Source organism: Heteronotia binoei, chromosome 10, assembly GCF_032191835.1.
Source record: "Heteronotia binoei isolate CCM8104 ecotype False Entrance Well chromosome 10, APGP_CSIRO_Hbin_v1, whole genome shotgun sequence".
Taxonomy (NCBI): Eukaryota; Metazoa; Chordata; class Lepidosauria; order Squamata; family Gekkonidae; genus Heteronotia; species Heteronotia binoei.
Window position 1 is genome coordinate 70,526,445 of NC_083232.1, and position 17,589 is coordinate 70,544,033.

At 42.0% G+C, this 17,589-nt stretch overlaps 1 protein-coding gene across 3 annotated transcripts in view; it reads left to right on the forward strand.

The window, feature by feature from the left end:
• The window catches only part of ATP2C1 (ATPase secretory pathway Ca2+ transporting 1), a 79,535-nt gene that overhangs the window by 19,639 nt on the left and 42,307 nt on the right, over nucleotides 1-17,589 (forward strand). For 2 of the 3 annotated variants that reach the window (XM_060248872.1, XM_060248871.1), the window contains exons 1-4: nucleotides 3,024-4,037; nucleotides 12,160-12,270; nucleotides 14,206-14,322; nucleotides 17,329-17,418. In XM_060248872.1, the coding sequence (XP_060104855.1) occupies nucleotides 4,032-4,037; nucleotides 12,160-12,270; nucleotides 14,206-14,322; nucleotides 17,329-17,418 (324 nt within the window). In that variant the 5' untranslated portion in view covers nucleotides 3,024-4,031. Of the gene's footprint in view, nucleotides 1-3,023; nucleotides 4,038-12,159; nucleotides 12,271-14,205; nucleotides 14,323-17,328; nucleotides 17,419-17,589 lie in introns of those variants that run through there. The other variant, XM_060248873.1, reaches the window with a different exon arrangement.

Genomic DNA, 17,589 nt, shown 5'->3' on the forward strand with positions numbered 1-17,589 from the left:
CAGCGGGCAGGCTGTTGCATCAGCGGGGGGTGTCAGACATTGGAGAGCATCACTGCGTTTTTATGCTAAATGTATTATGTAACTTGTTCCTTGACATAACTAACTCCATTTTGAATTCATAATACTAACTGTGAAGCAGAAGACCTTGCATTTCAAACGGTCTTAGAAATGTTACTAACCCATGCTGTGAACTCCTCTGCATAACACTAACAAAGCAATAGGCCTTTGAAGATAGCAAGTCTCAAGGAGAGCCAGCAGGGCTCCTCCGTGAGAAAGGGAGCCGCAAGCGATAAAGGGTAGGGAAAGTGTTACTTCTGACATTAGAGTGTGAGAATGTAGGATTGTTTATGAATGCTTTGATGTAAGGCCTTAAAACCCATGTATGTTTCAATGCTTGCTATCAGTTCCAATGACTGTCTGTCCAGAACTTTGAGATATCAAATAAACGCTACTACTTTTGCAACAAATGATGGTCTGTTTACTTTGAGCTCCAACGTCTGACAGGGGGTATGCTCGTTGCAGAGGATACTGTGGTTGATAGTACTGCCATTGGTGGTAGGGACAGTAGCGGAAGTAGCTGCGGTATGGGAAGCGGTGGAATTACTGCTGTTGAGAATTGGTCACTCCGTAGGATCGTGCCGTTTGCGTATTCTTTTTCTTTTCCCTCAGAAAGTCGTTTGTAGAGGAGGGGAAGAGGGAGTCCCCATTGAATGGGAGGTCCATGATGCGGTTCTGAGCATCCTGGGGAAGTGCCGTGAACCTCATCCATGCATGATGTCGTTGGATGATTGCTGACGCTATACCTCTGATCGCTGTGTCCACAGTGTGTTTTGTTACATTTAATTGCTGTTTGGCTAGACGTAGACCTTCAGTTTGCAACACTGAGGCCATAGCTGTGTTGAGGGGTTGCAGTCTCTCCTGTAGAAAGATGCTATAGGCTGCAATAATAGTGCCATAGTTGGCAATCTTTAGATTTAGTGCTGCTGCTGCGTACAATTTCCTTGCAAGGGCATCTATTTTTCTTCCTTATTTATCTGAAGGTGTCGCTTGGAGGCCCGATCTGTAGTGGTCTTGCATTTCATCCGCTATGAGTGAGGACGGTATGGGGTGGGCGAAGAGTAATGTGTTCTATAGAGATTTTCTGCTCTACGGGAGGTTGCTGGTAATAACGCCGGCTTCTTCCACAATTCTTGAGTAACTTCTAGGATTTCATCTATGATAGGAAACGCTCCTGGTTCTGGCATGTTGGAGTACAGTCTGCCCATTATTTTTCCTCTGGGTTTAGGGTTGAAGGGCAATACCAGCAAATCTAATGCCTGTGAAATGCGTTTCATTTGTTTTGGGGATAGGCGCAAAGCATCTGTGATGGCAGCTGTCTCTTTGTCTTCCCTGGGCAATTCTCGTGGCACGGAGGTGGACGATGTTGGGGTGGAGAACCCCTGTGGAGGGTCCCTTGTAGGGATTAAGCATGGCGTCCACTCAGCTGGTAGATACGGCTGAGTCAGTAAATGGCCCAGAGAGCCACGAAGCTTCATCGTCCTCCCATGGGTCGCCCAGATTTCTGTCCCAAATCATGGCTATGGGGGACTGGTATGATGGGCATGCCCTCTCTCTCCTAAGAGAGCATCTTGGTGAAATATAAATCGGGGAGAGCGTACGGACCAGGGAACTCGGCTCTGGCGCTCGTTTGAGAGCCCGGAGTAGGAGGTTGAGGTTCCGCTCGGTCTGCCTGACAGGAACCCTGACTGGAATGAGCCCGCTTCAATCTGTGTTCCGACTTATCTTTGTTTTTTTGCCGGCGGTTCCGACGTCACACGGTGTACTGGGGGGAGCGGGTGGTTCAATGACCATGCCAGACGGAATGTGTGGATTGCACCTGTGGAGGTTCAGGTATGTAATTTTCCATAGTACCTGAGGCCGAAGCCGTCGGCGTATCGTCAGTCAGCTTTAAAAGTTTTCCCCACATAGCAGCTCTCGCCCAACAGTCAGAGCGGATCTTATTGGTAAATTTCTTACATATCTCACAGGCATTGACATTATGTGCCTCCCCTAGGCAGTGCACACACAATTGGTGGTCATTAGCTTTTGTCATGTTGGCTAAACGTGACTACATTTTTTTAAAACCAGTTGGTTTTGGCGTGGCCATAGTCTGACGAGATAGGACAACTAAAACAGAGGTGTTTCTTCTGAGGAGGCGAAAGAAGACCTGAGGGATGTGTGTGGAGCCCTCGTTATAAAGCCTGTGCGTTGGCGCTAAACAACCGGATTGGTCAATTAACCGGGGCTCCTCCCACTACGGGGACAGCTACACAAAAATTTTTCTTTTGGGAGCTGGCCTGCACATGCACAGAACCCATGTGGGACTGCACAAAGGCACCTTTGGCAGCCAACTTTCACAGAGAAATAAAGTAGGGAACTTCCTCTAGTTTGGCGCTTGACGCGGGGCCGAAAGAGTACGAGGGTTCGCGCGTGACCGTGGAGCGGAGGGGGGGGGCGCCCTCCTTCCCCAGGGCGTTTCATTTTTACTCCTAAGTAAGAGCCTCCTTCGCCTCAGCTCGCTGAGCAACTGTCCAACTGGCGTCTCCCCCTCCTTAAGCTAGCGTCCAGATGTCGCCTTCCCACTTAATACCCACCACCGCCCTGATCACACCCGCCCCTTCCCTTCATCCGTCGGGCGCGACAAGCCGGCCATGGCGCGGCGGGGCAGGACGGGGGTGAAGAGGGCCGCAAACGCCGACCGACGGTCGCAGTAGCGAAGCGCCACTAACCGCTGTAGGAGGCCCGCCGGCCTGGCCGCGCCCGCCTTCCCTACCACCACCACCTCAGGGCGCATGCGCGCGCCTCTCCGACGGCTCCGGTTTCTCTCTCTCCTCTGCCTTTTTAGGCCCTTCCGCTCCTTGCCCGCTGTTGGCTGCGGAAGTGAATGGGACGCTGAGAGAACCACGGAGGAGGGAGAGAGAGAGCGCGCGCGCCTGGCACGCAACGAGAGAGGGCGAGGATGCGTGTGGGCCGCTCCCGGCTCTGCTGCTGCCGCTGCTGCTGGGGCTAGGAGCGGAACCCCGGGAAGGGAGGGCTGGCAGGAGGAAGAAAGGAGCCTTGGGGCCGGAGAGGTGCCTGGCTTGGTAAGGGGCTGGGGGTAGGGAGGGGGTCGGGTCCGCTAGAGGTGGGTCTGTCTGAGGCTCGGTGGGAACAAGGCGCGTCCTCAGGGGCCACCAGTGGCGGGGGCAAGAAGAAGCGCCCCCTGGTCGTATGCGGCTGACTTCCTCCCAGGACTGTTCTCTCCCCCCCCCCCCGGCATTCCCTTCTCTTGTTTCCCAACAAGGCTTCCTGCAGTGCAGTGTCACCTTGTTTTTTTCCGATCTTCTCACTCCGCCCACCCCGATTTATTTCGCCTCTCTTCTTCATTTCTTCTTCCCCCGGTCCTCCGCCTGCCTCCCTGTATGCGAGTGCGTGTCTGGGGTGTACCCTAGCAACAGGCATTGGGATGGTAGGAGGGAGGCAACTGTCCGTGAGGACTGGGAGAAGAGCTGTCGAGACAAGGCGCTGATCCGTTTGGGGCATCACTTTGGGAAGAGGATTATGGCGGGTCCCTCCCTGTAAGGGTTCAGGGGCCCTCCAGCGTTTGTTTATTTCTTTATTTTGCTGGTGGCTCTTTGATCGAATCTCCCTCTTGTCTTGTTGTGGAGCTGATGGGTTACAAGTCTTCTTCTTCTTGAATCGTGGGGGTGGGCATTACAGATTCTACTGGGTTTGACTCCGTGATAGTGGTGGGGAGTGGAGAGATGCACGAAGCTGGTGGCATTTGTTTTGTATTCTGTTTTTCTTCCCTTCCCTTCCCCTTTTTTTTCTTGCTAGCGCTTCCCGGTCTTTCCCCTCGCAGATGTTGCTGTATGTGCGGGCAGTGGGAGCAAAGCAACTGCCTGGAATATAGGGATCTCTCCACACTTTCCTTCTCAGTCCAAGCCCCAGGACTGCTGTTGCTGTCATTAAAGTCTTTGTAGCTATCAACCCAAGTGTGGTTTCGATGGAAAATGAAGGTAAATATCTTGGAAGTAGTTGCACTTCAGGTTTAGGTATGGGGGGTGGTGGTGGAGAGAAAAGCATTTTAAAAGCATCCTGCATTTCTTTGATCAGGCTGTCTTCTCAAAGCATAGGCTTGCTTCAGAGGCTCTCTGCATAGTGCTGGTGGGTTTTTTCTCTTTCTAGGCTAATGGATCTCTGTTGTGCAGTTTTGGCTCTTATCTATTGTGCTTTCTGTAAATCAGCATTCCGTTTCTGCATCGGCAGTATGTAGACTTATCATGCTCTGTTCTCAACATTCTCAGACTAGATCAGTGATGTTGGACTATTTATTTGCTGTAATAATGGAGGTAATATTTATGTTAAAGTTATAGCACTTTTTTTGGTTGAAGCTGGCATTGAATAAACAGGTGACTCTTACCTGGGTATTGATTAACATTTTCTGGATTAAAATGTAATGTGTAAACAAGGTTCCAGTTCTGAGGAATTTTGTAAATACGTTGGTTTCTCTGAGAGGACTAGATCATTAGTCAGTGTTAAGACATCTGCTTAAATATTTGAAGCAGTTGCTACTTAACCAAATCTTTCTTTTGTGGAAAATTCTAAAGAGAAAGTTTATGGTGTGTCATGATTTTTGCAGTGTCCTAATTTTTGTGATCATGGGAAGTGTTCATGTGGGAATTATTTATACATGGAAATATGCTTTCCTCACATTCATCAGTTGACTGATTCTTTATTGATTGCATTTATTATTGGGAGGTTTCAAAAATGCTGAATGGATTCAGTTTGTACTATTGTGATGCTGCCGCAAATGAGAGTTTCATTGCTGTCTTGTAGATTTCTAACATCCTGTATATATTTACTTAAGAGAAAGTCCCACTGAATTTGGTAGGCTTAAGTAGATGTGCAGGTGTTTGTGCTGCACTTTTCTAGAAGAATTCTTTTTCTTTTTGATACCCATTTGATGTAAAAAATCTTACTGCTGAGAAATTATGGCTACCTATATTTGTATACCATCAATTTTACATTGTGCTGCTTTCTGCAGATCACTAATTGAATGTGCAATGAATGAGACACAAATAAGTAAGGAATTAGGAATCCTACACCACTGCTTTGGGCCAGAATCTCTTGATCAGTTTGTACATAATAAGCCTGTCTCATCAGGTGGTATTTAACCTCATCACTAAGGCCTGTTTTGGAGAGCTTTGTTTAAATATTGTGGTATGCCACAATGGATACTATAGCACATTAAATGAGTTGCAGAACACACTTTCACAGTCCAAGGCACCTCTGTTGAGCATCCTTCCGCTTATTATGTTGAATATCAATAAAAGGGAGGTAACAACAGATAAGCTTGGTGCAAAGGGCTTGTGAGGCCAAGGCTAGGTTTTTCCTCTGGAACCTGAACCTTTGTGTAATTCAGGCAGTTGCTTAAAGAGTGATTGAAAGACAGATACTGTTCTCCAATGAGGCATCTCTTGAGTTCACTTGACTTACTATTTATGAACAATATTGAATAATCATCTTACATAGAAACGTATAGTTAAAGCACTGAAGGTGTAAAATAACATTTAAATGAAAGTTACTTACCTGTTTCTAATGATAGCTCTTTTCTGTCTGTCAAATAGCTGTCTGGTGTATTGGGCTTTGTGTCCTAATTTCAGAACAAAATAGACAGACATTAATCCACGAAGTCTGACAGCTTGTGTCCACCTATGAATTATTTTGCACCAAACAGTGGTCTACAAGTAACAAATCAGCAGTCTCTTTGGAATTAAAGCTTATTAAGCTAAAAAAGGACAATCTTTTGCTGTTTAGCTCTGATATGACTATTGTATATTTTAGGAGATCTCACACCAAAAGCATTGTAAATGAGGGAACAGAATTTTAAAGAACACTTCATGTAGCATATTCTATAAACAAGCTAATTTTTTGGATCTGTACCATCTTTGTCAATGCACCTTATATTTTAACTGTTTTTTTTAAAAAAAATTGCCATTCACAGTGGAATTTCCAACAAAGTTTTGCTTCCTACAACCAGCCTATTTTAGGATCAAACTAAACTGGTAGTCATGACCATCTTCTGTATTGACATAGAAGTGGCTGGACAAGAATGCAGATCTGTCACTCATTATAGAATGCGTCTGTCTTGTCTGATTCCACTTTCCCCAGCTTGTAAAAGCAAATTTTTAACAGTATGTTTGGTGAATGTAGATCTGCAGATAGCTGGATCTTCATTTTAAATGGCAATGTGAAAGTATGCAGACAGTTTTGTCATTTCAGCCTCATACCAGTTTAATTTGAATTCTTCTCTCTCTGTCAAATATGTGCATATATTAAATTAAGCACAAACATTGTTCAAAGAGGATTGTTTTGTTCATTCACTTGCACACTTAGACTTAAGTGCCCAATGTGCACAGTATCATAAGACTCATTTGGACTTCACAGAAATAACTGAATGAGTCTCTTGCTACACAACTAGCTGCCTTGAATGGAAATCAGAACTGAAGTGGGACCAGGATACTTTATATAAAGTAATAGTTGGATCTCCTTTACAGATGATACTGAGGTTTAGCAGCTGTACCGCAACATTGTAACAGTAACCACACAAGGACAAAACCAGGATGGAACTTGTTTGTATTATGAGAACTGTTCCATTATATGTTCAGTACAGCCAGACAGGTATTTTTCTGAGTGATCAACATGTGCATTTTAGGGTATAACTAATGCCATCCTGTATGTTGGCCATGTGAAACTGTGACAGGTTGCCCTGCAAATACAGTTTTGGCAAAAGTTCTGTTGGTGGACATTGAGTAGGCAAACTTATAAGGACAACAAACCTGCATGGTGTCATAGTGGGCTAGCATCAGAAAGCCAGGTTTAAATCATTACTATGCCATGGAAGCTCTTTGGGTAAGCTTGGTTCACTACAGTCTTTCAGCCTAACCTTCCTCTCTGGATGGTGGCTGTGGGGGTAAAGTGGAGGAGCGAAGAAGGATAATGTGAGCCACTTTGGGTCCTCACTAGGGAGAAAGGCAGGGTGCAAATATCTATAATAAAGGATAACTCTTTAGCTGAAATAGCCGATATAGCTGATATAAACCCTCAGAATTTTTGCTACTGAGCACTGACCTGCTGGTCTACTTTACTGGTCATCAGTATATCTAATTCTCAAATTGGCCAGATTTGTGGACACTTAAAAATGGAGGCTGGAGCCATGGACAGATGAGATGGATCTTTCTATGAACCTGAAAAAAACCTCCAGGTTTCCAGAAGAATCTGAAATCTAAACAATCAAACATTGGGAGTTAAAACACTCCCAAGTTATAGAAGCGGCTCCTGAAGCTTGAAGAAATGAATGCCACAGTGGCTGTTGCTGGGTAACCACAACAGTACTGTGAGGCTTTAAACCATGGTTTATATCAATGAAAGGCAGGAGGAGGGTTTTAGGACTCTTTCCACTACTGTATTGACCTTGGTGTAAAGAGCCAGTTTGGTGTAGTGGTTAAGTGTGTGAACTCTTATCTGGAAGAACTGGGTTTGATTCCCTACTCCTCCACTTGCATCTGCTGGAATGGCCTTGGGTCAGCCAGAGCTCTGGCAGAGGTTGTCCTTGAAAGGGCAGCTGCAGTGAGAGTCCTCTAACCCCCACCCACCTCACAGGGTGTCTGTGGGGGAGGAGGAAGATAAAGGAGATTGTGAGCCACTCTGAGATTTGGAGTGGAGGGTGGGATATAAATCCGGTATCTTCTTCTTTGAGGGAGGGCTCAGTGGCACTAGGCTTCAAAGCAGCCACTTAAGCAACTTGCTAATGTGCAGCTTGCGTGATTCATCCAGGCCTGGCTTATTGTTACTGTTCAAGAGGAGCCATCTCATGAAGGCCAGTATGGTATCATTAGAGTTTCAGAATAGGTCGGATCTGGGTGTCCCAGGTATGAATCCCCACTCTTCCATGGAAACTCACTGGGTGATCTTGAGCCTAATGACCTCAGCCTAATCTGTGTCGGTGGGCTGTTGTGAGGATAAAATGGAGGATAGGAGAATGACGTAATCTCTTTTAATTCCTGATTGTGGTGAAAGCCAAGTTATAAATGAAATAAATATCAATATAGCCAAAGGTGGTGGACAGATAAATGCTGGTTGGTGGTTCAGCTGGAGAGAAAGAAGCAGAAAAGGTGAGAATGGAGATTGCTGGGAAGAGAGAAAGAAGAAATAGTGTGTGGAGGGGAATACAGGGGCAAATTAGGTGCCCGTCTTGAGTCCTTGTGGGTCCCCTGTTTGTGTTGTATAATTTTAAAATATTGTACTTTGCTCCAAGGATTTCAGCAGGGCTTTTTTTGTAGCAGGAAGTCCTTTGCACCTTAGACCACACATGGCTGATGTAGCCAATCCTCCAAGAGTTTACAGGGCTCTTAGTACAGAGCCTACTGTAAACTCCAAGAGGATTGGCTACATCAGGGGGCGTGGCCTAATATGCAAAGGAGTTCCCGCTACACAAAAAGCCCTGGATTTTAGTGATACTTTAGCTTCATAACCTTTATGTTGTGTTGAAAGGCAAGGATTTGTCAAAAGTCAGTAAGCTTATTTTGGTCATCCACTTCAATATCATTTTGAATTTTATTATGTAGAAAAAGAAATATATACTTTGATTACTATTCTCAAGCAAGCTCTCTAAGTACCCTGTAGTTCTGTTCAGAAGAATACATTATTTTTCTCACATGGAACTGTGACTACGACTTCAGCTTAGGCTGTCATAAAGGCTTTGCTCTGTGTGCCTAGAGATTGGAGGCTAATCCAACTGCATAGTAAACATCTAAAGGAATTCTCTTCCTTGGGAGATCCACCTGGACCAGCCCTTTTCACTTTCTTGGAGGGTGACTAAGATCTCTTTATTTCTTCAGTCTTTAAATTGGCAGTGATTCTCTTAGACTTTTTGCAGCTGCTTTCATGCACTCGATGATGATATGGTTTTATCATTCCAGAATAATTTTGTGATATGTTTTGTGCATAGATCTTATTATGCAAAGTGTCTTTGAAACAAAGAGATGGGAATACAGCAAAAAAACCAAACATCATAAAGTATTGCAGAGTGCTCCTGTTTATGTGTATATCTGGCGACCTCATGGATTTGTGGGTTGTTTCTTGCATATCCCAGAATCTCATCTCCCCTCCCCCTTTCCTGAGAATCTTGTACTTTTGAAAAGTTGCATAGCGATGAGATTTTCACTAAGTATTACCTCATGTTCCCTGTGTGGAAGAATTCTGTCTTTTTTAAAGCAAAGTTACAGGAAAGTTGTCAGTTTCCATACCTGGTAAGAGAAATTTAAATCTGGTGGTGGCTGTTGTACCACTGTGGCTAAGAGACTGATCTGAAATCAGGGAGTTTCAGAGTTCATATCTTTCCCCCGCCATGATCTCTGTATTTGTTCTGAACAGTTGAAATAATTATATAAATGCTATAGTATTATAGTATTATGAGCTGAGTACACCTGGTATATGTTCAGAGGGAACATGATAAAACAGCTTTGTGAAGCTAATCAGGTATGGGCTGATCTATACCAGGATAGAATACCTCCTTGGGGACTCTATGAATGTTGCCTTGAGTTCCCTGGTGGAAGGAAGATGGAGACATAAGGTTTTGTTAGTGATCTTAAATTATACTCTGAATGTGGAGAACCACCACTGGTTGAGATGAGGGATTATGGTTTTGACAGTGCAACAAGTGCATGATCATCACACTAGTTCTTAAAATCTCTTCCAAACTTACCCAAAATTAAAAATCTCTTTTAATTTGGATAGTAAGTAGAAAGCTCTGGTGTGCATGTGCAACATTGTGCATGCGTTTTGGGAGCCTGTTTTATTAGATAGTATACTTGATGAAATTCTTCAATAGGAAATCCTTCTGAATAGAGATCTGTATTTGAAGTATCTACTCTGCCACTGTTGCTAGTGGCCACAACTGAAAGCACCATATCAAGGGTGTCGAACTCATTTGTTATGAGAATTGGTTGTTGAAGCAGAACATCTTACTTAGCAAATTTGAATAGGCTCAGAACTGTGGTCTCTGGCTTTTTGCGGCAGACTTTAAAGAATTCTGCTGTTGTGCTTGCTGTCGTGACAGATATTGGGGTATACTTAGATGGTTCTTTAAGCCTTACTGGAAAACATTAATGCACCTTAAGAGGGACTAAAGTTGATGCTAGGCTAAGGCCACACCTTCTTTGAAATTAATTGAAGCTTACTTCTCTGTTGGTCAATGTCTTAATGAGCCTCTTTGGGGAAAGCTTGTTCTGCATAACAACTGCATTCACATAGCAGCCTGCTTGGAAGATTAATATGTATCTAATGAGGCAAGCTGCATATAATGGAAAAAAATGCTCATTTCCCCCACTAGCTATTGGAGACCTGAGGCTAGAGACTGAAATTCTCTTTAAAATATGCCTGAGATACTTTTTAAAAAGACATACTTATTTGGAGAAAATGGAAGGTGGAGAATTTAAAAAAAAAAATGACCCATGCTTTCAAGAATACTAGATCTACCCCAATCTCATGCTTACTGGATGCAAACATTTTTTAGAAGAGATTCCCAAATAACTTCGGCAGCCCCATAAATCATTTGCAGATTTGGTTTCTCTGCTTTCCTGAGGTCTTTTAGCAAATGCTTGCATGGTAATTAGGCATGTGATAACATACTGTAGAGTCCAGGCAGTTTTAGAAGCAGTTGTGGTTCTTGAAAAATTTCCATGAAAGCTCTAATGCAGATTGGGCACATAGTGCAATGACCTTAGGAGCTCTCCCCCCTTGCACGCTGTATCAAGCACAGAAACAGGCTATTTTGTTTGGCTGTCATTGCGCACTGCATCTGTGAGAATTTGTTCCCTGAACTCAGTGTCACTGAACAAGATTCTCACAGATGTACCAGTTTACAGAGGTGTCAAATGTCCATCCTGTGGGCAAGAACCAGTCCACTTGGGTCTTTTGCTTTAAATCAAGCCTGCAGCTCTTTTCTCCCCCTCCTGTCCTCACCCTTTGAAGCTCCAATAGCTGCAGCAGGAGGTTCTTCTGAGCTTGCAAAGCTGCAAAGAAAATGCAGAATGGATTTTCCATTAAGGTCTCTGTGCCTAGATAGTCTTTTGGGGCCAAGAGACCTTAATGGAAAATCCATTCCACATTTTCCTTGCAACTTTGTCTGTGCTGCAGTGTGTTTCAGTGGAGTAGTTTCACTTTCCAGCATCCCTATGGCCAGCTGAAGCTGTTGCTACCTGGAGTTGTGTCTTTGCAAAAAAAAAAAAAAGGTTGATGCTTTGAGCCAGCTTGTCTCTGCTGAATGGACCTGAGAAGTGGTGCTTAGTGAGTACTCTATCCTGAGAACCCACAGCCAAAGGGGGATATTACACTGGAGAGCCATTGCCAATCTGAGCATACCTGGGAGGTGGGTGAGAAGCTTGTAATACCCAGCCATTCCATGTTTTCCTAGACTTAAGAGCATTTTATATTTTTAGTTTCTGCTGTGATCTTTATGCTCTTTTTGATGTTTTATTTTAAGAATTGCATTGGCAAATCCCACTATTCTCCCACCTTTCCATTTTTAACAGAATATTGCAAGAGTTTTAAGCATGTTTGTATTTAAGTTTAAAAAAATCTTTAATTTCATTTGTCTGTGTCCTTTGTAAAGTTTATATCTCCACTACCTGGCATTACATTTTATGACACACATGGCCCAGCCCCACAAAGTCCCATTTATGTCAGATCCATCCCTCGTAACAAATGAGTTCAACCCCACTGTTGTCTGTTGGACAGGCACTTCTATACAACAATCACATAATCCTATCTTTTAACTTTAGAGTAAGGAAGTGTTTTGGTGTTTGCACATAGATGTGGTTTTCTTATGCAGGTTTAAGTGTGTCATCTATGTGAAAAGCAGGACGAGGCAGGGAGTGCAAGAATGGTGTGCTAGGGAATAGTGAGCTGAATGTGCTTCCTTCTTTAGCTATTAAAGATAATGAGCAAAAAGATTATGTGTACATAATAATCATTAGGACCTGCTAATTGAGATGCTGCTGCTTTGAATGCTTAACTAGAATATAGGTTTAATCTTTTGTAGTCTGCTGCTGACACGTACAGCTCTTTGATTTTTAGGTTGCACGTTTTCAACAACTGCCTAATGATGAAAGTGAAACAATGATTCCTGTTCTGACTTCCAAAAAAGCAAGTGAATTACCAGTCAATGAAGTTGCAAGCATTCTTCAGGTACTTAATGACGATGAATGTTTAAATGAAACATTTTTCTTCCTTACTTTAGTATTTACTAGATTCATTCCAGTGGATTATCTTTACTGTCTGCAGCCCTTACTAAATACTGCTTTCTTCTTTAAGTAGCACATCAAGTCCATCTGAGATTTAATTTGTAAATTGAAATTATTTTGCATCTTGATTTAATGTTGTTTGAGAGTTCTGAGCACCATTAATAATCATTTTTCTGTGATGGCACATCACCTTTGGAATGCCCTTTCCTTTCAGGCCCCCCTGGCACCTATTTCACTGTCTTTCAGCTTAGCATCTATAAGAAAGTAATTTTTTTACTCAGGCCTTTAATCCATGGTTTATAATGGCCTTCTCTGTTTTAGGCTTAGTTTTTATGCTGCTTGTGTTTTTTTAATGGTTTGTGTCTTATACTGTGGTTTAAATTGTAAGCTGCCTCTAGAAGGGCTTTGATGTGGTGGCATAAAATACTCTTACATAATGTAAATATTTTAAGTCTAGTATAAGGTTTAATGAAAATGCACTGGTTTGACAAAAAGACCTAGCTATGGTTTTCTAATCACAGTTGCTTAATGCTGACTGTTAAATGACCTACAGTTCTCTTGTCCTGAATTCTAGCTTTTGTTCAGCAGAAGAGTTCTTAATGGTAGAACTTGATAGAGAAACTAACATTTTTTTTAAAGGTGTTGCTATACCCATCGTTCTCTTATGACTCAGCACAGTTTACACAAGCAACTCCAGATTGCAATAAACAAAAGTAGTAACATCCATGCTCACAATATCAAAACAGCCTAATATCTTATGGTCATTTTCAAGCCCTCTGCTGTTAGCCCCTTCATTCATACTTTTGGAAAACAACAACAAAACACAGCCTATATATGCTTCACAAAACAAAATAGCATATATAGTTCTCTCAGCGTCCCATTCACTTCCGCAGCCAACAGTGGGCTCTGTACTTTTGAAGCAGATCATTCCAAAACAAAGGCTGCATTGTTGAAAATGCCGTTGTCAAAGCTGACACAATGTACACTGACAAATGCATATTTCATAACCAAAACATTAATAGTTTGCATTCTTCCTGCATGCAGCAATAGCAGGAATAATTAATTGATCAATCTATATATTCTGTTGCTTTCTTGGCAAGCTTTATATTATGACCCTTATTACTATATTACATTATAGAATATGACATATTGTAGACATAATCCAGTAAAATAAATCAGCTGTCCATTATAGATCAGAACTAGAGCAATGTTTGATGAGTTCAGATGTTTGATAAACTGAAATTAAACAGATTTACCTGTGAACACTTGAACACGGCTTGTGTACACTACTCGCACACTTCCTTGTTCCTCTCTTTGTACATGGAGCATGTTTACAGTCTTCCTGATCTGATTAAGGTCCAGTTTGCTGGGATATTCCAATGTAGGAGCTTGGCAACTTTTACTCTTCATAAATCAGGAATCTAAATTTGGATTAAATTAAGATGCTGAGCCACTGTGTTTGGAAGTCACAGGAAAATGATGCTTTATCAAACTGGAGTTTGAACTCAGCTCTGCCTGTAGAGTGGGAAGTGTAAGTGGGATCTGCAAGCATGCTTTATTAGAGTTTATCACTGACACAGTCTCTAATCTATTTGGCATGACATCTGAATTCAGCTCATGTTTTCAGTTTTTGCCCTGATAGCTGATAGCTGGGTCATTCAGATCCCTGAAATTTATATCTGTGAAATCAGATTGGACTAAAGGATTTTTCTCAAATATTATATAAGCAGAACTTCTGTAGTTTTTTAGTATTCTGTTTAGAGTAGAACACAATCGTAGCTTTGCATGTGTAGAGTGTGTGTATGTATACACACATACACATATGTGTATATATCTATATAAAGTGTACACGCACATATATGCCTGTATATTTCCATAGGCTGACCTTCAGAATGGCTTGAGAAACTGTGAAGTTTGTCATAGGCGGGCTTTCCATGGATGGAATGAATTTGATATCAGTGAAGATGAGCCGCTGTGGAAAAAATACATTTCTCAAGTAAGTGTCTCTGGTCTTTCTTGTAGGGTTTTCAGTCATATTGGGACATATGCATGGTCAATAGTGTGCCATTCTATTCCTGTGTAATGAAAAAGGATAGCTGGGTTAAACCGCACTGCAGAGAATAGCAGTAGTCTACTTAAAGTAACTAGATGAACATATTATCAAAGCTGGGAGAGTACACTCTAAAGAAGAGATTTCACTTGTCAGGTTGAGCTCTTGTGTCAAAGATCTTAACCAGCATAGAAGTTTTATGACAACCTGATTCCATGTGAAAACTTAACTGCTGTTGAGTGCTCTAACCACACAGCTAAATACCGTGGTTCTTAAAAACTTTAAAATTGTTACTATTTTAGAAGATTATACATTGCTGTATTAATTAACCAGAATAACCAAGTTAACTTAATGCTGATGACACAAATAGGTCTTTTTAAAAACTGCTTGTACCCATGACAAAATAGAATCAAATATTGTTGGAAAGTTTGGGCTAGGAGCACAAAATGAAGAAGAGTGACTCTTAGAATTCTGTGAAGACAACAAGTTGTTCATTGCGAACACACGTTTAAGGCATCACAGGATGGCCAATATTGAAATCAAATAGATTATATAATCAGAAGCAGAAGATGGAGAAACTCTATTCTGTCTGCTAAAACAAGATAGAGCTGAGGGTAACATGAATTGTTAATAGCAAAAATTAGAATAAATCTGAAGAAAAGCACTAAAGCATTCATCAGGCCAAAATATAATCTAAACAACATTCTTGAAGAGTTTAAAGCCATGTAAAAATAGATTTTAACAAGAATTGGATGAACTGTTGGCTGAAACCAGAGGTATTATCAAGGAAGCACACACAGACTATTCCTGCAGCCCAAAAAAATGAAAAGCTTTGATGCCTGAATTACTGAAACTCTTAACATTGATGAAGATAGATGAAAAGTCAAAGTAAAAAGTGACAAAAATAGAATCAAAAGTCTAAACCCAGTGTTCCAGTGACTGGCAGGTAGAGACAAAGAGAACTATTACAATAACTGGTGTAAAGAATAGAAGTGGACGACAGAAATGAAAGAATGAGAGATCAGTTCCACAAGACCCAAGAAACTAAGGAGATGTTTAAATGCTGCCAGTTATAAAAAAGGAGGTGTCAAAGACTAGCAACTATTGAATCATTGCATTCATTTCCCACGCAAGTAAGTGATATTCAAAATCTTACAACAAGGATTGCTACCATATATGGAATGAGAACTGCCAGATGTTCAGGGTGGTTTTAGAAAAGGAAGAGGTGCTAGAGATCATATTGTTGCTTACTGGAGCAATCAGTTTGCCACAACATTGAATTGTTCTGATGCACAACCTACTCTGAGTGGGAGGCTACTGTTAGAACAGAAAGAATGGTTTTCAATTAGCACAGTTGAGACAAGGATGTATTTCGTCTCCCTGTCTGTTCAATTATGAACAGACAGGGAGATTACTGGCAGAAAACAGTGATAACTTGAAATGTCTCCTGGTGAAGTTAACGCAGGAAATGCCAAAGCAGGATTACAGCTGAACATCAAGAAGACAAAAGTAGTGACTAAGGGGGAATTACACAGCTTTAAGGCTGATGATGAAGAAATTGAAATGGTTTAAGATCTTCTATTCCTTGGCTCCATCATCAACCAAAAAGGAGACTGCAACCAAAAAGTCAGAAGGAGAATTGGACTTGGAAGGGCATCTATGAAGGAGCTACGGAAGATCCTTAAGTGTAAGGCAGTGTTGCTGGCGATCAAGATGAGTCATGCTATAATATTCCCGATTACTGAGTATGGGTATAAAAGTTAGACAGTGAAGAAAGCTGACAGAAAGAAAGCTGATTAATTTGAAATGTAATGTTGGAGGGGAATTTTATGAATACAGACTGCCAAAAAGACAAACAAGTGTACAAGCCTGAACTCTTCCTGGAAATTAAAATGAGCAAACTATTGTACTTTGATCACATGATGAGAAGACAGGAGTCACTGGAAGAGACAATGTTAGGAAAAGTCGAAAACAGCAGGAAAAGAGGATGACCTGACATGAAAAGGGTTGACTCAACCAAGGAAGTCATAGCCCTCAGTTTGCAGGATGAAATCAAGGCTGTTGACAATAAGGGGTTTTGGAGGCCATTAATTCATAGGGTTGCTATAAGTCAGAAGTGACTTGACAGTGCTTAACATCCCCTGCTCCATGACAGGGTTTTGTTGACAGGTGCTGGTTGGAGTCAACATCAGAAGCTTCTGCTTTTTCCCCATGTTCCTTTGTGCTTTAGTCCACCCTTTTTATTTTGTCATATAACTTCTCTGCCATTTTCCATCCTTCAAAAGTAAGTATTTTTAACCAGATACCAGGGCTGCTAATAGTTACTGGTCAGATGACTGATGGAAGGTAGCAATGTGTGTTATTTGCTCATAGTATTAAGCAACTTTAAGAAGATGATGGTATTGGATTTATATTCTGCCCTATACTCTGAATCTCAAAGCGGTCACAATCTCCTTTACCTCCCCCCTCCACAACAGACTCCCTGTGAGGTAGGTGGGGCTAAGAGAGCTCTTATAGCAGCTGCCCTTTCAAGGACAACTCCTATGAAAGCTATGACTGACCCAAGGCCATTCCAGCAGGTGTAAGTGGAGGAGTGGGGAATCAAACCCGGTTCTCCCAGATAAGAGTCTGCACGCTTAACCACTACACCAAACTGGCTCTCCCAAGAGATCAAATGCTTGTCCACCATAACATAGGAGTAAGGGGTCACCTCTGGATCAAGTAGGTGATGATTCCTAGGGTGACAAGCCACACCCTGGTCCACAGTGTCAATGAATTTGTCGTCACTGTTAAAGGGAGTATTAATCTGAAACTCCAGTATCTTAAATTGTTTAGAGTTATAGTCTGTAGCTGTGTCAACTTAAACATCTGACTTTTAAAGTATTGAAGCTAGTGGTTATGTTATGCTTAACTGTTCTGAATGTTTCTGAAAAAAAATCTTTTGCTCTGCAGTTTAAAAATCCCCTTATCATGCTACTCCTGGCTTCTGCAGTCATCAGTGTTATCATGCATCAGTTTGATGATGCCGTCAGTATAACTGTGGTAAGGCTGTTTTTCTGCTTAAATAAAACCATAACGTGGTGGCATCTCTCTTTGTGAATAAGTATCAGGCAAGTCTTACATCCTGTGCTCAGTTGTGTTTCTGAAAGAGGGCGATTGAGTAAGACAGAGGTACTCCCTCCCCATCTTTGTTTTAAGATGCACTACCCCTAA